The sequence below is a fragment of the Limulus polyphemus genome, unplaced genomic scaffold, assembly GCF_000517525.1.
Source record: "Limulus polyphemus unplaced genomic scaffold, Limulus_polyphemus-2.1.2 Scaffold1044, whole genome shotgun sequence".
In the NCBI taxonomy this organism is placed as follows: Eukaryota; Metazoa; Arthropoda; class Merostomata; order Xiphosura; family Limulidae; genus Limulus; species Limulus polyphemus.
In genome coordinates, this window is record NW_013666654.1 from 207,772 (window position 1) to 225,701 (window position 17,930).

Genomic DNA, 17,930 nt, shown 5'->3' on the forward strand with positions numbered 1-17,930 from the left:
ATTTAAATTATAAATACATCAATTCATGTGAATATGACTGAAAATTTTAATTTTTTTTCTGAAAAGATGGTGTCTATTTACTTGTGACCACGCTGTGTACACAATAGACACACCAGAACAACCGTTTTGTTTGAATAGAATTTTATCAATATAAAACACTTCTTTCTTTTTGAAATCGGGATAAAAAGAAAGAACTTAAAAATATTAATAATTTTATTTTCTACTTCTATTGAAATATATATTTTTGCGTAAAATTTTCATCTACAAATGTAATCAGTGTGTGGTTAAATGTTGTTTTGTCTTACAACACTTACTATTTCTGCCGTTGTTAGGATTACTGGACAGTGAACTATTAGATCATCTAAGTATAATTATGAATTAGTTACTCTTTCTTCAGTAATACCGATCTATCTGCAATAGCCCATAGTGTCATAGAAGATCATAAAATAAGATGTAATAAAAGGAAAATAATAGTGTATGAACTACACACGAGGTAAGAAAAAAAAAGATAAAAGAAACCTCCTACTGATAACACACTCAGTCAGCCTAGGATAGAAATCAACAAAAAATAAATACCCCCTTTTGGAATCATTCATATAGTTAGTTGATTAGACCCCAGCGGCAAAGATCCCAGTCTAGTGCATAGCACAACAGTTTTTCTATTAAAAGTCCAGGATGGAATCTTAGCCACCACCACAAACAGTTTTTATTAGGATTTCCTTAAAGATAGCAGAAGATTAGCAGCTGAAACGTAAAGTACGATCGAATTGATAATTATCATTTAAAGGAAAAATAATAATTATTAGACTTAGGTGATGTGTAGGCCAGTAACAGCATTCGCTCGTCAAATACCTTACCGTGGTAAATTTCTGTTTTTTGAAAAAATAATAATAATTCAGAAAGTAGGTACGTAAATAACTTTCTTGCCAATCTATAATTAGAACTTACATTTTCAGGTGTTAATTTCAATGATAAGTTTAATTAGAAAATATAGTAATAGTAAAACAGTCCCAACCTTCCATTTATTCCCAACACTTTTTTGTCTGACGCTCTGTAGAATAGACAGAAACAATCTCCGCCAACTCCAGTTGTGCAAGGTTGCAACACATTTAGGGTTGCTGCCATAGCAACGGCTGCGTCTGCTGCATTTCCTCCATTTTGCAATATGTCTGAAAATTTCAGTTAACCAATAACATTGTATTTCAATAACACAAATTATATCAACTGAAGGTGTCAGAATCAACCTGCATCTATTAGACAAGGATCTTTGTCTTTAAAGAAACATATAATCAGCTCTTAATGAATAACTGTTATATTATATTTTTTTTAAAAGAAGTTTTAGGTTGCATGGTTAGCAATTCAGTGGGGAGAGTATTATTCATCATCAGTGTATAGTAGTTTGTAAATGATGCTTAAAATAGATAGATGAAGTGTTCTACATTTCGTAAATAACTTCTCTATTCTCATTTATAAGCTACACCTAATGCGAATCGGATTTTTAACAGTACTCAAAAGTTAATCAGCACTACAAATAACAACAATAAACAATGCCCGAATATTAAGTCAGTCAATAAAGATAATTAACATTAGCTAATTGTGTATTTTTTATAGATCAAGTAAAATCAAAGAAAAAATTAATATCATTATTACGCATTTCGTTTTTCCTTCTGCTCATAATTTCAAATTGTGACCTTAAGATGACCTGATAATAATACCATTCTTTAAGTATCTTTTCGACAAGGTAAATTAGGTGTCAAATTTGGTCTAAATATAAGCCACGCAAAAAGTCACGAGAGCTGTTGGTTTGACACTTTTACTACAGATTCACCTAAGAGTAAAAGTGGACAGTTTTTAGTTTTTGTCATTCGAATTAAAAACAGCCGATTTCAAGCAGCAAAACTGTCAAAACAGAATTTCATAACCCATACTACTTATACTTTTGATTTATCTTATAACGTTTTGTTTACTTCTAAATGGGTTCAGGATAAGATTTATTTGCAACACAATGCTGATTACCTTCATATTAATGATCAAAAGTGTTAAAATAGCTGATAAATTGTTACAAACCGATTCCAATTTTAGTTGCCAGAGGCTGATCAGATGAAATACAAGCATTGCAAGCAAGTACGGGAGATCGTCGTGAGGTGAAATGGAACTCGTTCATCTTGAGACACTACTGGAAAGACCTGTAAAAAGAATAATACGAATCAAAAAGTCGAGTTATTTTTACTCATTTTATATCCTAACTATCCGTGAGAAAACTGTGGCTTACAGCGCATTGGTACACGATATCAACTTGAGACTCGACATATGGTGCGTGCGTATCTCGTTGCATTCTCGAGCATGGCAACTATACAGCTACGAAACTTATCAAAACTAACACCTTCAATTCTTATAACCTATTAAATGTAATAATAATAGAATAGAAGAATACCTTAAAAATCAGTTCTACGGTCAAAATTTCGTACAGTTGGTTTTACGCCTCTCTATGAAAAACAGAACTAGTTTGCACTAGTTTCGAGAAAACCGCTCACGTGACTTGAAACTGACTGTTCGACACTAACGACCTTGAAGGTTCTTTCTGCTGTTGGCTTTAATTTTTTATTGCGCATTTGATGGGAAAATATCAAATTACTTTTATTATATTCAGATTATTTATATGAATATTTAGTTTCAAATTTATATAAGTTCGTTCAATCTGCTGAGGGCCTTAATTTTTATTCGAACTGGTTTTGAATTTCGCACAAAGCTACACGAGGGGTATCTGCGTTAACCGTCCCTAATTTAGCAGTGCAAGACTAGAGGGAAGGCAGCTAGTCATCACCACCCACCGCCAACTATTGGGCTACTCTTTTACCAACGAATAGTGAGATTGATCGTCACATTATAACGCCTCCACAGCTGAAAGGGCGAGCATGTTTGGTGGGATGGTGATTCGAACCCACGACCCTCAGATTACGAGTCGAGCACCCTAACCACTTGGCCATAACCTGGCTTATTCGAACTGATTACAAAATATGTGCACGTAATCTAAACCATTATTTAACAAACACATGTGTGTGTATTCGCTTACAACTGGCGAACCTTTGGATTAATTGTTACCAAACCTGCCATGTACCCTTAGGGCTTCCACAGAGCGTAATCTAGGTAGATAGCGTTCGGATCTAACTTTCTACGTCACACCTGGGGGTTCTTTGTGATATGTCCGCTTATAATTGTCAAACCGCTGAATCAGTTGTCATCAAACCTGGCATATACCCTTAAAGTCCCCCGCGGAGTGACAGAGAACAGGGGTCGTTGTCTGAACATGACCCCTATATCATCCCCCGGAGAGCCCTATGTCTTCCACCTCAAACCTCATCTGAACTTCTTTACCCTATCAACAGATGATAGTGTAGTAAATTGAATTTTATAAATGTTTAATTATTTGTTAGCATCTTGAAGATATCATACTAAAACTTTATTTTGCTCACCTACAATAAATTCTGTATTCCATAAATAATGTATACGATATTATTTATTTATTTTGTTTGTAATTAAGCACAAAGCTACACAATGGGCTATATGTGCTCTGTCCACCACTGGTATCGAAACCCGGTTTCTGGTGTTGTAATTCCGCAGACATACCGCTGTGCCACTGGAAGGCATTTATATATTGTTATTTTCATTAATAGCATTAGTCATACTACTTAATATATGTAATGTTATTACTTTTTAAATTTTTCATTAGTATATTTTTATCAAAAAGATCGTTTTGCATAGTTAGGTTAATATATCATTTAGAACTAACCTAAATCTCCTAAGCTGGCCTATTCACGCAAGTAATTATTGGGATTGTGGCCGAAAATATCGTTAACAGCGAAACTACCCAACTGATGAAACAATGCATTATAATTTTTATAAAAAGAAACGTAAGAAGGATGGGTACATTGAGTTTACTAGACTGATTGCCAGGTTGATTTTTAGATTATTTTTAAGTACATAGCCTTATCTGATCGGGAGTTAATATTAATACTAAAATAGACACTTTCGTGATCTCAGAAAAACACGTAGAGTCAAGAAGTCTTAATATAAAACGATAAAAAACCTTATAACCCTGGGTTCTCAGTTTACCCCTGATAAAGAAAGGTCCACCTTTCAAAAGCGCTAGGGTTATAGGGTTTATCGTTTTTATAATAGACTCTTAAAACCCAAGATTCCCGACTTTATCCATTATAATAAATGAAGACTAATCTTGTAAAAGACCGTTATTGAATAATTTCTTAAAGGTTTTTAAATCCTAGTTTATATCAAGTGAAAATATGTGTGTGTACAGTATTTGACAAAATATTGCAGTTGTTGTTGCAGTACCTGACTGATATGTAACTCAAACACCAAAATAATGCATAATTTGTAATGTCATTCTCGTCGCTAGGCTACAGCAGTTGAAAATTAACGTCAATAAAATATTTGTACAGGTTACGTTTCAATCAAACTCTTGAAACTTACCAATGAATTTGGAAATTTGAAAAGAAAAAAATCCCAGTCGATGGCAATTTCTAGATGCAAGTGTCAGTGAAAATTACTTTTTTTATAGATTTTTTACCTGGTTTAATAAAATGAATGTATTTATAATAGTATTTTAGTTCTAATATACTATTGAGTTTAACAATAATAAAAATAATAAAATAAACAAAAAACTTTAAGCAGACATTTCTGAACGTAGATCAATGAAAAAATACTTTCGGATAATGATTAAGGTTACGTGACCCGTTTCGTCCGTAGAACAGGAGGTTATAAAAATAGCAATGGCCAGAATTTTATTGAGAAAAAGCTCAGAAATACAAAGACATTAAAAATAAGTAACATAACACCTGAAAGACGAGCTCAGTCAGTGAGTCCAGGAGGGAAATTTATCTTTAAAACTTCTAATTCCAGAAATAAGAAATCTATAACTTACTAATGTGATGTATATATATATATATATATTCAATTTTGTAGGCATACTTATTGTTTTACATGCTTGCACACTGTCTTGTTTTGTTATTTCTAACTGAGATGGCGCGACTAGAATTTGATATAATTTTTAGTAGTAGAAACAACCAGATCTCATTTTTCAAGGCAACTTACAAGTTTCTGAGATATTTCAAAATAGTACACACCTAGACAACGTAACTAGTTGTATGAGTCCATATTTTAGGAATATGATGTGTAAAAAAAATTCTTTTTGTTCAGGTCCAGGTTTAAGCTAGAGTTAGTTTTTGCGGTATTATTTGCTCCCAGTGACTCAGCTGTAAGTCTGAAGGCTCACACCGCTAAAAACCGGATTGCAATACTCGTGATGAGCACAGACAAGATAGCCAATTGTACTTAAAGACAAACAAACAGACAAAGACTAAGATGCTTTTGAAATAACTCCTACTAACAGATGGCAGCAGCTGCAACAGTACGCGAATCTATACTTTAGCAATAAGACCACAAAGATGCTACTTAAAAGTCTAATTTATTTCAGTGTCCTAGCCTATCTTTTTTCTTAAAAAAAAGAAAGATTAAATCTCGTCAGATAAATAACAGATTTTTGCTTTAACTTAACAAAATAACAAGAAACACAACTAAAAATTGAAGAGTCATAAACCAGTGAAAAATGTAAAACTAAACAAGTTTCAAATAGTAAGGAACTGAACATATTAGATGTCGAACAATATTTAAAAAACAACAACAACATTACACTTGATCTGATGACAGTTGTTGTAAAGAAACATAGTTGAAGTATTAGCTGTTGTAATATACGCTCCTATACTATAAGTACTCACGGGAGACAGAACTGTCTATGACAGGTAACGGGGGGAGGGGGAGACGATGATCTCTTACGCAAGAGCTTGTTTTTATTCGTTTAAACAACAATAGTGAACAAGGGTTTTTCACATTCCCAGTAAATCGAATCAATTATCTTGACCCTTATTTTTGTCAAAGTTAATGAAAAGTAAGTTGGAATCAATTTAGATATAGTCAGCCATTCTTTACCCATAAAAATATAGGGATGTATTTTATCATTTACTTGGAGTTGATATTGTGATACAGTTTCACCTGATGGCATCATTATCATGTAAAAATAAAATATCTTCAAAAACAACGGCTATGAGTATTCAATCTTGGTATAATAGTGAATTCTAAGAACTTAGGAGTGAAAACAAAGAATAATATCTCAACAGTACTGCATCTGTTAAATCTAGTGTGCCGACGGCTGGGATATGACAGACATAGTAGTGCTATATATATATCATCATCAATTTTTGCAAACAATGACTGTTATGGCGTTAATTAGAAGATTAACTTTGACGTTTGAAACATGTAAAACTTGTTATTCTAGCTCATAAGGTAAAGATCGTAAATGTCTTAGGCTATTTCTCAAAAACTGTCTTCGCACTGGAAAGATTACATTTGAAATGGTTTCTGAAGATAATTTTGAGTTCTGGAATATTGTTTGAGACAAGGAGAAGCATGCTAGTCTTCCGACTTTCTTTTAATTACTGCTCTATTTCGCTTTATATTAAATGAGCTACGAAAAAATTATATTAAAGTATGTTATTGGACACTTAAGTTTCATTTATTTCCACCTCAGTGAGGTTTGTAATTTGTAAATATCATAAACACCTTTTATATAAATATAACTTTCATTATAAAAAGTGACTGAATGACGTCGTATCACGTGACAAGAGTGTGTGATGAACCAATCTGACTGCACTTGAAGAAAAGCAACCCCAAACATCAGTCAGTTACAAACTTTTGATTGATCTGCTGTAATAAGCTTAAACCATTTTAGAGCATTGTTATGCCTTTTTTTTTTTTTTTTTTGGTCGAAAATGCTAGCTATCAGATAATTACGTTGACACTCATTTATTATATGGGTTTCTGTTATTTATATTGATAATCTACAGGTTTCACATGCACTGTTAATGTAGATCAGCAATAGTTTTATCCAACAACTTTAGATCTCGTTAACCTCTAAGAATTGTGCTCGTAATATTATTCACAAACTTAATTTTCAATCAGAATGTGTCAGGGAAAACCATATTTTTTCTTTTAATCGCGCAATGATTCCAAAGATTTAATTCCATTTCTGCCATCTAACATAAATGATCTAAGAACTTCTACAGAATCTTGAATATATACACAATATATGAAGATAACTTTCTTTAATATGATAAACTTTGTTAACGTTCCACCAGGGAGCTATAAACAGAAAGTTTTGGGCCAGAAAATTAATGTATTTGCCTACAGTTTCAATACATTTTATCCATACTACTGATATGTAACTGAGTTTTTGTTGATTGTTATATTTATACTTTAATGGTTTTACCATACATACATCACTTGCTAAAGAAAACGAAATTACGCTTCAGTTAACCATTTTGCCAATGGAGACATTAGCTGAAACTTCAAATAATGATATAGAAAAATAAAAGCAGCATATCAAAGACCACAATGGCTTTTAAAAATTGGGGCTGTTAGAACTGAGTTTCAATTCATTATTGAATGAATATCCGTATGCGTTTTCTATTTGAAATTAAATATGTATAGGAATTTCGTATGTAAACTGTGAATGATAATGGTATTTATTTCGATTGTTCAGGAATTATCCAGGTTACTTCTCCCCAGCAGACTTTGAAATTTGTGTACGAGGTTATGACATTCTGATCAAGTTTGTGTTTGTTTGTTTTTTTACGTCCCAAAAGTATGAGGAACTACTGGGTATAGAAATGTATCTAATTTCTTTATATAGAAGTTTTATTACATTTTGTTGTTTACTTGATTTATTTTATTATTATGTGGAACGGGGCTTTTATTTGTTTTTTAAAACTCAGAATTCTTCTTGTTCAGCTATCAGTAATACACCTTATTTAAAACACCTATGTTAGGTAAAGTAGGATTATATCTGTGTGCAGAATAAGATTCAGTATTCTTTCTTGAATTGTGTTATACTATATTTTCTAAAGTTAAGAGTCAGCAAAAGAAAAGAAATTTTACAAAAAAAAAAAAGTTTTAAGTAATCCAAAACAAAAAGCAACCACTGTCGTTTCATTAAGCTTCTGTTGGAACGAGATTTTTATTATATCAATAAGAAGTGTTGTGATATCCGTATTTTCAACTCAGTCATTAAATTATAACGTAAAAAAGCTTCAGTCACTATTATGAATATTATACAAACCTCACTGTACAAAGGTGTTGTTGTAAACAAAGTTCCAGTCAATATACTGATCCATGACAGTTGTGATATGCTTTGATAGCTAGACGAACTTTCCACGAAAGTATTTTTGTAAGCAAAAAACTGTTCTATAAATTCTCGACTTCTTGATTTTTGACTAAATTTGGGATATACCAAAAACAAAGTGAAACAAAAAAAAAGTTTTCTTCGGCATTTATTCCTTCAGTTAATATTTACAAAACATTACATTATATTTTCAACAAGAAACATAACCATAGTAATTTTTGGTACTTATAAGACATTATTAAATAGCAAACACATAATTTAAAACAGATAAAAAAATTGTGCAAAGAACAGGAATGAATCAATCTTATGTAAATTCTCCTGGATGTCATAACAATATTTACCACTAGGTGGCAAGCGTCAACTGATATTAAGCTATTTACATAACTGTGTTAAAACCCATGGCTCAAGTACTTTCAAAAGTTGTACGCTTCTTCGTAGAAGCGAGCAGACACACTTACAAGTATAGCCAATATGCACTTTTCATGTTTATTTCTTTATTTTTTACTTATTTTTAACATGATAATTAACGATTTTTATTATTCATACTCCATTAACCTTGATAATTAAACATGAAAAGAACAAAAAGAACATTATACTCTGTTGTTTCTTTATTGTTATTTCCATTAAAAGTATTGGTTAGAATGTTTAACATATCTAATTTCATTATTTTTAACTTATTATACTTTATTATAGAGATTTTTTGCATTGTTTGCTTAATAAGTGAATTTAGGACTAATCTAAATCACCTGATCTGGTCGAACGTCATGAGATATTATTATGTTTAGGGTAGAAAATGTCTGGGTACCTATGTGACGAAAGAATTCATTCTTATTTTTATAAGTAAATATGTAAGAAATGTATATCTAACTAGCTGTACTCATTACCAGGTTGAATTTTAGTTTCAGTCTAAGTAGGTAGCTTACTTTGATCAGAAGCTAACATTAATTGACATTTTCCAGGCTACATGTAGATAAGATGCGAGTTCCACTTGTTTATACAAATATAATGTATAAGGTTGACCACTTTAACTTCGGCAAATTTAATCATTATGAACTTTAATCATACTTTTTAAACGCAACTGTCACAGTTGATACAACAAGAGAACATCGTAACATCCTTCGTGCCGAATCCAAAATATACTCGTTCTAGCAACACACGAACTTCCTGTCGTCGTATGTATAGAAAACATATCACACAAAACATTCAATCTATAACGATTGATTAATTTGACTGTATCTGAAAAGCGTTATTCTATCAGTACTAAGACAGTATTACTGAAAAAATATTCCATGATGTACCTCTCATGCTTTTTCAAAATTCTGAAATATTCAGTTCATAAAAGAGAAGTAAAATTTACACCGGATACAATGTTACACCAAGTACTAAGTTCGTCTTAAGTTTTTTGTTTGTTCTTGAATTTCGCGCAAAGCTACGCGAGAGCTATCTGAGCTAGCCGTCCCTAATTTAGCAGTGTAAGACTAGAAGGAAGGCAGCTAGTCATCACCACCCACCGCCAGCTCTTGGGCTACTCTTTTACTAACGGGATTAACCGTCACATTATAACGCCCCCACAGCTGAAAGGGCGAGCATGTTTGGTGCGACGGGGAATCGAACCCGCGACCCTCGGATTGCGACTCGGGCGCCCTAACCACCTGGCCATGCCGGGCTAGTTGTTTGGCGTTTTTTGGTGCAATGCAACTTAAGAACCACTGTTGTACTTATTTAGAGCTTAAGTCTGTCATTGATTACACAATAATCTTATAAAAAAGTGTTTTCACGCTGTTTATCTTGACGATTTTTCATCGTGCATTTACTAAGTAATACTTGAACCCATCACAACACCTGACATTATCACACGAAAATGTAAACACACGTGAACGTAACGAACTCCTTCAAACCGTTGACCGGAATATTACACGATGTTTTCCGTAATAACATACGTGTTTTTAACAGTTAGATTTTTCATCTATGAAATAGGCGAAGAAGCCAGGGAGACATCAGTCCCATCCGCCATGTCTGTTGATAATTTTAAAGCTGCCATACAGTGCATGTCCGTTTACCACGTATACTTTAGGAATTGCTCTATTTGAAAGCTATAAATGCTACATTTTCTGAAGTTCATACACTCAAGGTCGTCATTCGGGAACCGACAGAAGCAGCCATCCCCCTCAAATTAGGAAAGGGGTCCACAATGACAGTTTCTGTGAGACATTTCAGGTCAGGCTGCCATACCATAGGGTCTTCAGCTGAATGGGGAAGCATAAGAGGTCGGTATTCTTTGTCCCCCACCCCTCCACCCAAAGCCTTTCTGACCAATGAAAAAGAGAATTGAGGCTATGAATCTCAAGTCGGTTTAATATGCAATCCATTACTAGCACAGCAGAGCGAGAACTTTTTTCTTGCAAATAAAATAAAAAGACCCACCTTGTTTAATAAACAGATAGAGTTTAACTTTTAGGTAAGTTCTACAGGATAAATCCGAATAATAATTTTTTTATCATATATCATTTATTTATCGTGATACAATATAAAATATTCCCCTAAAGGTGTATGTACCTGTGCTATAAATTATACAACTACTCAACTTGTTACTGTAACTGGAGTTACCTGTCGTTTAAAATTGATGTACGTGAATTGTTTTTTTCAAAATTACATAATTGTTTTAAAGAAAGGAAAATAAAAACATTCTTTAAACTCACAAGTAAACAGTATTGAATGAACGTCCATTTTTTGTATTTTCTTATAACCCTACGAATAACACGCCATTTTATCATCAGCACATAAGTGTTTTAATTATACTGAATTATCTTAAATATCGCTAAAGGATAGCAGTAAGATAAATGTGTGATCAAGCTGTGTTAAGGATGCACAAAATATATTTTATTCTAAATATTATCATATACTTCTCTCACTAGCTAACAGAAGAACTGTCACCTGACAGAGTTTAAGTACACGTGTAAACTTTCAGTTTCGTTGACATACTTCCTTTTCAATTAAAACTTCATTCGATGTTAAATTATGATGTAAAAACTGTTTCGAACTTCTGGTTCAGACTTATCACTCACCATTTTTTTGCGCATGTAAATATATACCACCATATATAAATAGATTTTATAAATTCAGTTGCAAATGAATTTCTCTAATCGTCTTGAAGAACTGAAAACTGCAAGAGATTACTGTGATAAAAATAAATAACGTGTATTTTATATTTTAGATTAACAACAGCATATAAAGTATCCCTGATATAAAAATATATACCCTCTTCATTCAAATCAACAACCTAGTTTCTACACTTTTCTTAGGGATACTTATGTCACTCAAACTCTCTAATGCACAGCAAAAGTGTCTATTACAGAAGGTTAATTAATCCCTTATTATTCACGAGCTTACAGCTCAAACAGTTACAAATACAATAACATCACAGACTTGGCCATTTTCTAGAAGATACCACGAAAATTCATAATGGATCATTCTGAACACTCGATCTGTACAATATCCTTCGGAACGTCCACAAATTGATAGACTAGTCTCTGTCCATCCACTTTAGCCAGAATTCCACGTTGGTAGTAATACCTTGAAGAGAAACACGTGTCTTAAAGAGAATCTTTTCAGAACTTCAACAACACAAGCAACATGAGGTACTGTCTATTGAGCTATAAATTTTGTTTACGACAAATTAAAGTATCTTATAAAGGTTTAAATGCGTTACCAAGGATCTGGTGGCACAATATTTTCGTGAACTCTACTGTCATTACTTTAAAGTATACCTACATGAATACAGTGCTCATTCAACCTACATATCATACTAGGAAATGCATGAATACAGTGCTCATTCAACCCAACTAATGAAACAATGCATTCTTATCTTTGTATGTATGAACGTAAACATATAATACTTAACTACCTATAATCATTACGGGTTCATGTTTTAACATCTAATTACGTAGTTAATATTAATAGCAAAAAATACCAATATTTTCTAGTTGCAAAAAAAATTACAAAATCTCATGTTAATGAATTCAAATACTACATACCTCAGGGCACGGCCCATTGTTTCGTAATTCATGTCTGGTTTGTTCTTGTGAACTCCCCAGAGTCTTGACACAACTTTAGAATCTACAAGTTTAAAAATTCCCTTTTCTCGATTTGTCCACTTAATATATTGCGGACAGTATTCCTTGTCTTGAAGTAATTTCAACAGAAACTCCCACAGATAAGTTGTAGAACCTGAGATGGTATAAATACAGATTAATATGTTGTCAGGATATAGATATTTTCAACAATAACAAAAAAAAAAACTAAAAAATGGCCCAGCCTTAGAATGAAAATAATAATAATAAAGAAATACTTAATTTTTAAAAGTTACAAATTCCACAAATAACAACTAGATGGCGCAACTAAGACAATCAGTTGGTTATATTCAATGCTATTTAAAATACTACATAAAATATTCTTTAATTCCTAAGTTAACTTAACCTTCACAGTGATTCATACACGTTATTGTTAATGTACTTGTCAAAACAAGGTACTATTGATTGTACATGCATTTCGTAAGTAGAAAACTGAAGATTGAGAAATATCTACCCTTTCACAAATAGAGGTTAATTTTGGTGAATTTGACAGTAAAGCAAAGAGTCCTCATACAGAGCTTAAAACTGCTTATATCTATGTAGTTTCTTTCCGTTTTTGTTTTTACATATTCCTGGGATTTCAAGGAAAAAATATTAGTTTTGATTTTTAACATTTGAGTTTTTTTTATAAGCAAGAAAAATACCAAACATATTTAAAAACAAACGTATCCTTGTAAACTCGAAACAATACTATTAGAGTAAGTGCCTTTCTTGTGCTAAGTATGAAGTTGAGTTTACGAAAAGGACTGCTTTTTATATCTTGCCTAATTATCCAAAATCAAATATGAGACATAAAAAATATGATTTATATTTACCTTCTCGACTTTTTCTCTTCGTAGAAGAAATATCATCAGGATTCTTTAATTTTCGTGCTAATAAAATTATACAAAATTATCTTTGTAATACTCACTTTTCACATTTAAACTTTTTGTTTGGTATAACAGCCAATCGATGCTTTATGAGATCGTAAAATATATCGTGGAACTACGTTTTATTGTGAGACACATGAAATTCTATACTATGGAGATGATTTTTAAAACACTCCCTATACATTGAACAAAATATACTCTTCAGAACAAATAATGTTACGAAATTCATATTTATTTTCAATGATAAGATAACCAAAGAAAGTTCTCGACAAATTTAGTTTTTCGCTCAATATAAGATCAATGTAAAATATATATCAGTACAAAGTTTTATCTATCCATCCACCCACATAAGCTTTTATAATACTTTCATTAATATGTTACGGATGAGGATAGAACAACTGTTGGGGGGAAAAAAAAAGAGTACAACATACAGATCGATAAATTAAAAAACTGACCAAAAAACTTGGGTTAAATCATTCGTTTTTATACTGTTCACTACCAGTAGGCTTCACATATCGTATCATAATGAGTTATTTTATGTTGTTATCTTTTACAACAATTAGTGTAAAGAATTGACAAAACAAGAACAACAATTGAATACGATCACTTATTTTTCTATATCAAATATATAAGGAACTCCACCAGCAATTGGTAGGATTAATTACAATGTTGATGTTATTTGTGTTTAGATATTTTCTGGGACTCGTATATTATTAGGGCCTTACAAGCAACAAAGTCATGACAAGAACAAACACAACCAAAATTTGTTTTAAAAACAGGTGGAGGTCCATATGAACCCGATAGGTGGTTAACACACAAATGGGCATTATTTCAAGATTAGTTCTTTTCAGCTGAAGATACTAATTATTCAATATTAAAACAGACAAATATTAAAAACACTCATTTATAAATGTAATTTACTTGTGAAGTCATATCTGTTTTCTGTGTCAATCTGTTTGTGAGAAGCACGTTGCATTTTATAAAGCTGTTTGATCTAGGCGCCCAAGCATGTTTAGACAGATCTCGTCATGCTTTGACAACTACAGATAATTTACTCCATTCTCTTAAGTTACTACACTATAGCAGGAATCTGTACCTTTTTTCTTAGGCTTCGGCTGACGAGATAGGTCTTCAACGTAACACGATGAGTCCAGGTCAGAGCCAAGCGAAACAGTGTTGTTAGCTGTGGTAATAACAGAAGTTGGAATGGCTGAAGGTCTTCCTGTTGGCGAATGATTTCGAGAGGACGACGGGGAACTAGAAGGAACAAGCCTAATGTGGGGTCCATGAGAAGTTTGTGGATGTACCTGGCTTGTGCTGGTAACATGGAAGTGAGGAGGTGACCAGGAAGGCGGCAATCCCAAATGATGTGTTGAATGTTGGGGAGTGAAGGATAATCGATGTGAAGGAGCTGAGGATGGAGAGTTGTGCGTAACCGTACGGGAGAGAGAGCTGTGTGGATTCTCGTGAGGGAATAAATCTCTGCAGGAGTGAACTGGTAGAGATCTGTAGTGAGTCTCTGAGTAACAATGAGGAACGATTCCCGGGGCTATGGAAGAAATTATTATAAAATAATGATATTTATGCAAGAAATACAACAACATAATAACAATAATAAAAAAAAAATCGTATTATGTTATGTATTAGCGTGCTGGACATACCTTTAAACAAACATATTCGACGAATTGGAGATAATCTACGTGTTCAGTATTGATCTCCACAAATATTACAACCTAAATTGTTCATACAACAAAATAATTTCTTGACATTAAGATATCTAAAACCCGAAAATACACTAATATAGTTATATTTCAATGTATATAAATGAAGAAAAAATTTTTTTCTCGATAAAAATTAAGTCATTTACGTTATTTAGACTTATGTTCTAAAATAAGAAATATTATACATTGTTATTATAATTTCATTGTTTCCCTAAAGATGCTGATATATAAACAACTCAGAAAATGTACACCTGAGGATAATAATACTTATTTTTTCTATTAAAAGCTTATTTATTAATGTATATAACAGCCCAAACTCGTTTTATTTTGACGGAAAGGAATATTTTTGATATATTTGTTTGTTTGAATGTTGGGTAAGCTGTAATATTATATACTTTGTATGCCAACCTTTTTTACCCGACCTAATTACGGTATTCACATGCTTACATAAATAAATCTCTGTAGAAAGGTAAATATCAAATGTAGACAGAATGATCAAGAGCCTGCATTTGTTGAAAACGTTCATTGTACGGAGAAATTATTAATATTTTCTGATCTTCGAATTTCATCGTTTAAAAACAATAAGATATGGATAAAATTGGAGACACTTGGGGAGAGGATCTGTCTAATATCTTTTTATTTTCAACCTAATTATAATTAAAAGTAACTTTGTCAAATAATAATATTAAATATATATACTCTTGTCAATAGAGGGCCTGCGTCACGCAATCGCTTTCTTGCAGTTCACCGATCCCGTTGCTTAGCAACTGATTTAGTTTTTTTCCCCCTTCAACTTCTCAATAGTGCCAGACCTTGAAATGCTCGCTAGATAAAAGTCTGTTGAAACCTGATCTGACAAACAGGGATTATCTTGCACTGTAATCGAAGGTATACGACTTAGTGAATGTAATGAGTTTTCTGATTGGCTGTTTATTACAAGAAGGCAGGGCAGAAACTTCCTGTTTTAAGGTTGATGACTGAGCAGAACCTTCTAGTTTTATTGTTCATTATTTAGAACAACAGACAAATACGTAGAATAAAATCTACTTGGAAACCTTCCAAACTTCTAGCCGAAAATAATTAACATCTCTGAGAAGTTTTTTTTCTCGAATATATATATATGCCAGAAAGCAGGGTAAACATGTCAAAATATTTCAGTTTATGATTAACTAACAAGCAAAAACCAGGTAACAATTAATAGTTTATTTATTGAATTATATTTTTCTCAGACAGATACGAATTGAACATTACGGTACGATTGATTGGAACTAGTTATGACGTGGAAAAAAAAACATTCATTAAATATTTCTATTAACTATACGTTTATTAATACGTAACTATCATTTGATAAAAAAAAAAATAGTATTTATAAACGTAGTTTGATATAGTCACATAAGCATGCACTGTTTAAAATATTGTATATTTTTCTCCTACGGTTATTTATTACGCCAAAAAGACGACTCATAATAGCTAATCTATAGCATACAAATGAAAAAAACTATGTATAATTACGTGAAAAATGAAAGTAAATATATTAACCACTAGATGGCAATGTTAGTGATCCATATGGAGCTAACGGTAACCTTGAAAGTGTATTGACTTCGGCTCTCAGTCCATATGCTATTTCACCCGGTGAGGCAGGTGTACAACGTTGTTCTTGGTAATAAGGGTTTATTGTTTGTTTCAGTAAAAGGAAAAGCAATTGCGTGCGTGACTTGATTGATGCACATTTAAAGGGAAACAGCTTACGTCAGCCATGTGAATGTTCCCATTTGGTTAAAAACGGAAATACAGAATGACCACCAGTCCAAGACTGAATGATTGGAATGTTTTCGATACCTTTTGTACCCGAAGGAGTGAAATGGGAAGCGTTGTAAAGGTGTACACATGTACTAAAGAACATGCGTAGAGCTTGAAACTTTTTTTCCAAATAATTACGGATAGCGAAACGTCGTTTCTCTTTAAATTTCAGACAGGTGTGTTTATGTAGAAAATATATCAGGTAAAAAATCTGTTATAAACTACGGGAATTATATTTAGCCGTTTCTAATTTAGAAGTGATAGACAATAGCTTGTCAACTGATCAACATCATACATCGCTAATTCTGGACTACTCTAATCAAATAGTGGGATTAGTCGACATATTATAATGCCCTCGCAGCTGAAAGGGCAAGCATGTTCGGTGATGGGATTCGAACTCGCGATCCATGCCAGACGTCGATCAGAATAGAAGGAAGCAACTAACATAAAGCAAGATAAAAATGCACATTTTTTTGTTGTTGTTGTTTATTTAAACGTTTAGAATAATAATTCTCAAAAATGAAATTTAACACACGTTGTTTCCGTATATTTGATAGAAAGTGTTTGTGTATTATGAAACAAAATGTAATTTTTAGGAGATCTTCAAGTGGTACTTTCTGCTATGCGAAATAAAAAATAGGTTCTTGATACCCAACATGATCTAATAAAATCTCTTTCACACCTCAATATAGAACATATATGTTTGACTGGATTGTACTACATATCTCTATAAACTCACCGAAAACTTGTTTTCTCAAAATGAATTAGACTTGAACGTAGATGAATGAAAATACTTTCCAATTAAAAACACGAACTAGAAGTGTTTTGTTTGATCTATGGATATGAACTTCCCAATTGTTTCGTTCCTCTTCTGTAGTACTGGTATTTTATAAATTTCAATATTGATTTCAAATTCACTTTACATATTTAATAACTCTAGTAAGACTTGAGTATCTGACATTTTGTGTATAGTCTAACTGTATGTATGTCTGTAATATCTTATTGTTTGATTTAACAACTGAATGCTAAAACTTTACTGAGGAGTTTTAATTTACTTAGTTATCGCAGTTTCTTTCATACAATAAGGCCCGGCATGGCCAGGTGGATAAGGCGCTCAACTCACAATCTGAGGGTCGCTGGTTCGATTCCGCATCCCACC

At 32.5% G+C, this 17,930-nt stretch overlaps 2 protein-coding genes across 4 annotated transcripts in view; both read right to left on the reverse strand.

Annotated features, from left to right (window-relative positions):
* LOC106461847 (putative gamma-glutamyltransferase YwrD) overlaps nt 1-8,293 on the reverse strand; it is a 27,686-nt gene extending 19,393 nt beyond the window's left edge. Inside the window, exons 1-3 of one of the 2 annotated variants that reach the window (XM_022388924.1) lie at nt 8,189-8,293; nt 2,068-2,186; nt 1,016-1,169 (exon numbers count right to left, since the gene is read on the reverse strand). In XM_022388924.1, the coding sequence (XP_022244632.1) occupies nt 1,016-1,169; nt 2,068-2,164 (251 nt within the window). In that variant the 5' untranslated portion in view covers nt 2,165-2,186; nt 8,189-8,293. Of the gene's footprint in view, nt 1-1,015; nt 1,170-2,067; nt 2,187-2,434; nt 2,594-8,188 lie in introns of those variants that run through there. The other variant, XM_013921708.2, reaches the window with a different exon arrangement.
* A 1,502-nt stretch (nt 8,294-9,795) lies between these two features.
* LOC106461849 (ecdysone-induced protein 74EF-like) overlaps nt 9,796-17,930 on the reverse strand; it is a 48,454-nt gene continuing 40,319 nt past the window's right edge. For both annotated transcript variants that reach the window (XM_013921709.2, XM_022388925.1), the window contains 4 exons: nt 14,347-14,799; nt 13,197-13,253; nt 12,286-12,478; nt 9,796-11,824 (listed from right to left, as the gene is read on the reverse strand). In XM_013921709.2, coding sequence (XP_013777163.1) covers nt 11,719-11,824; nt 12,286-12,478; nt 13,197-13,253; nt 14,347-14,799 — 809 coding nt within the window. In that variant the 3' untranslated portion in view covers nt 9,796-11,718. The remainder of the gene's footprint in view (nt 11,825-12,285; nt 12,479-13,196; nt 13,254-14,346; nt 14,800-17,930) is intronic.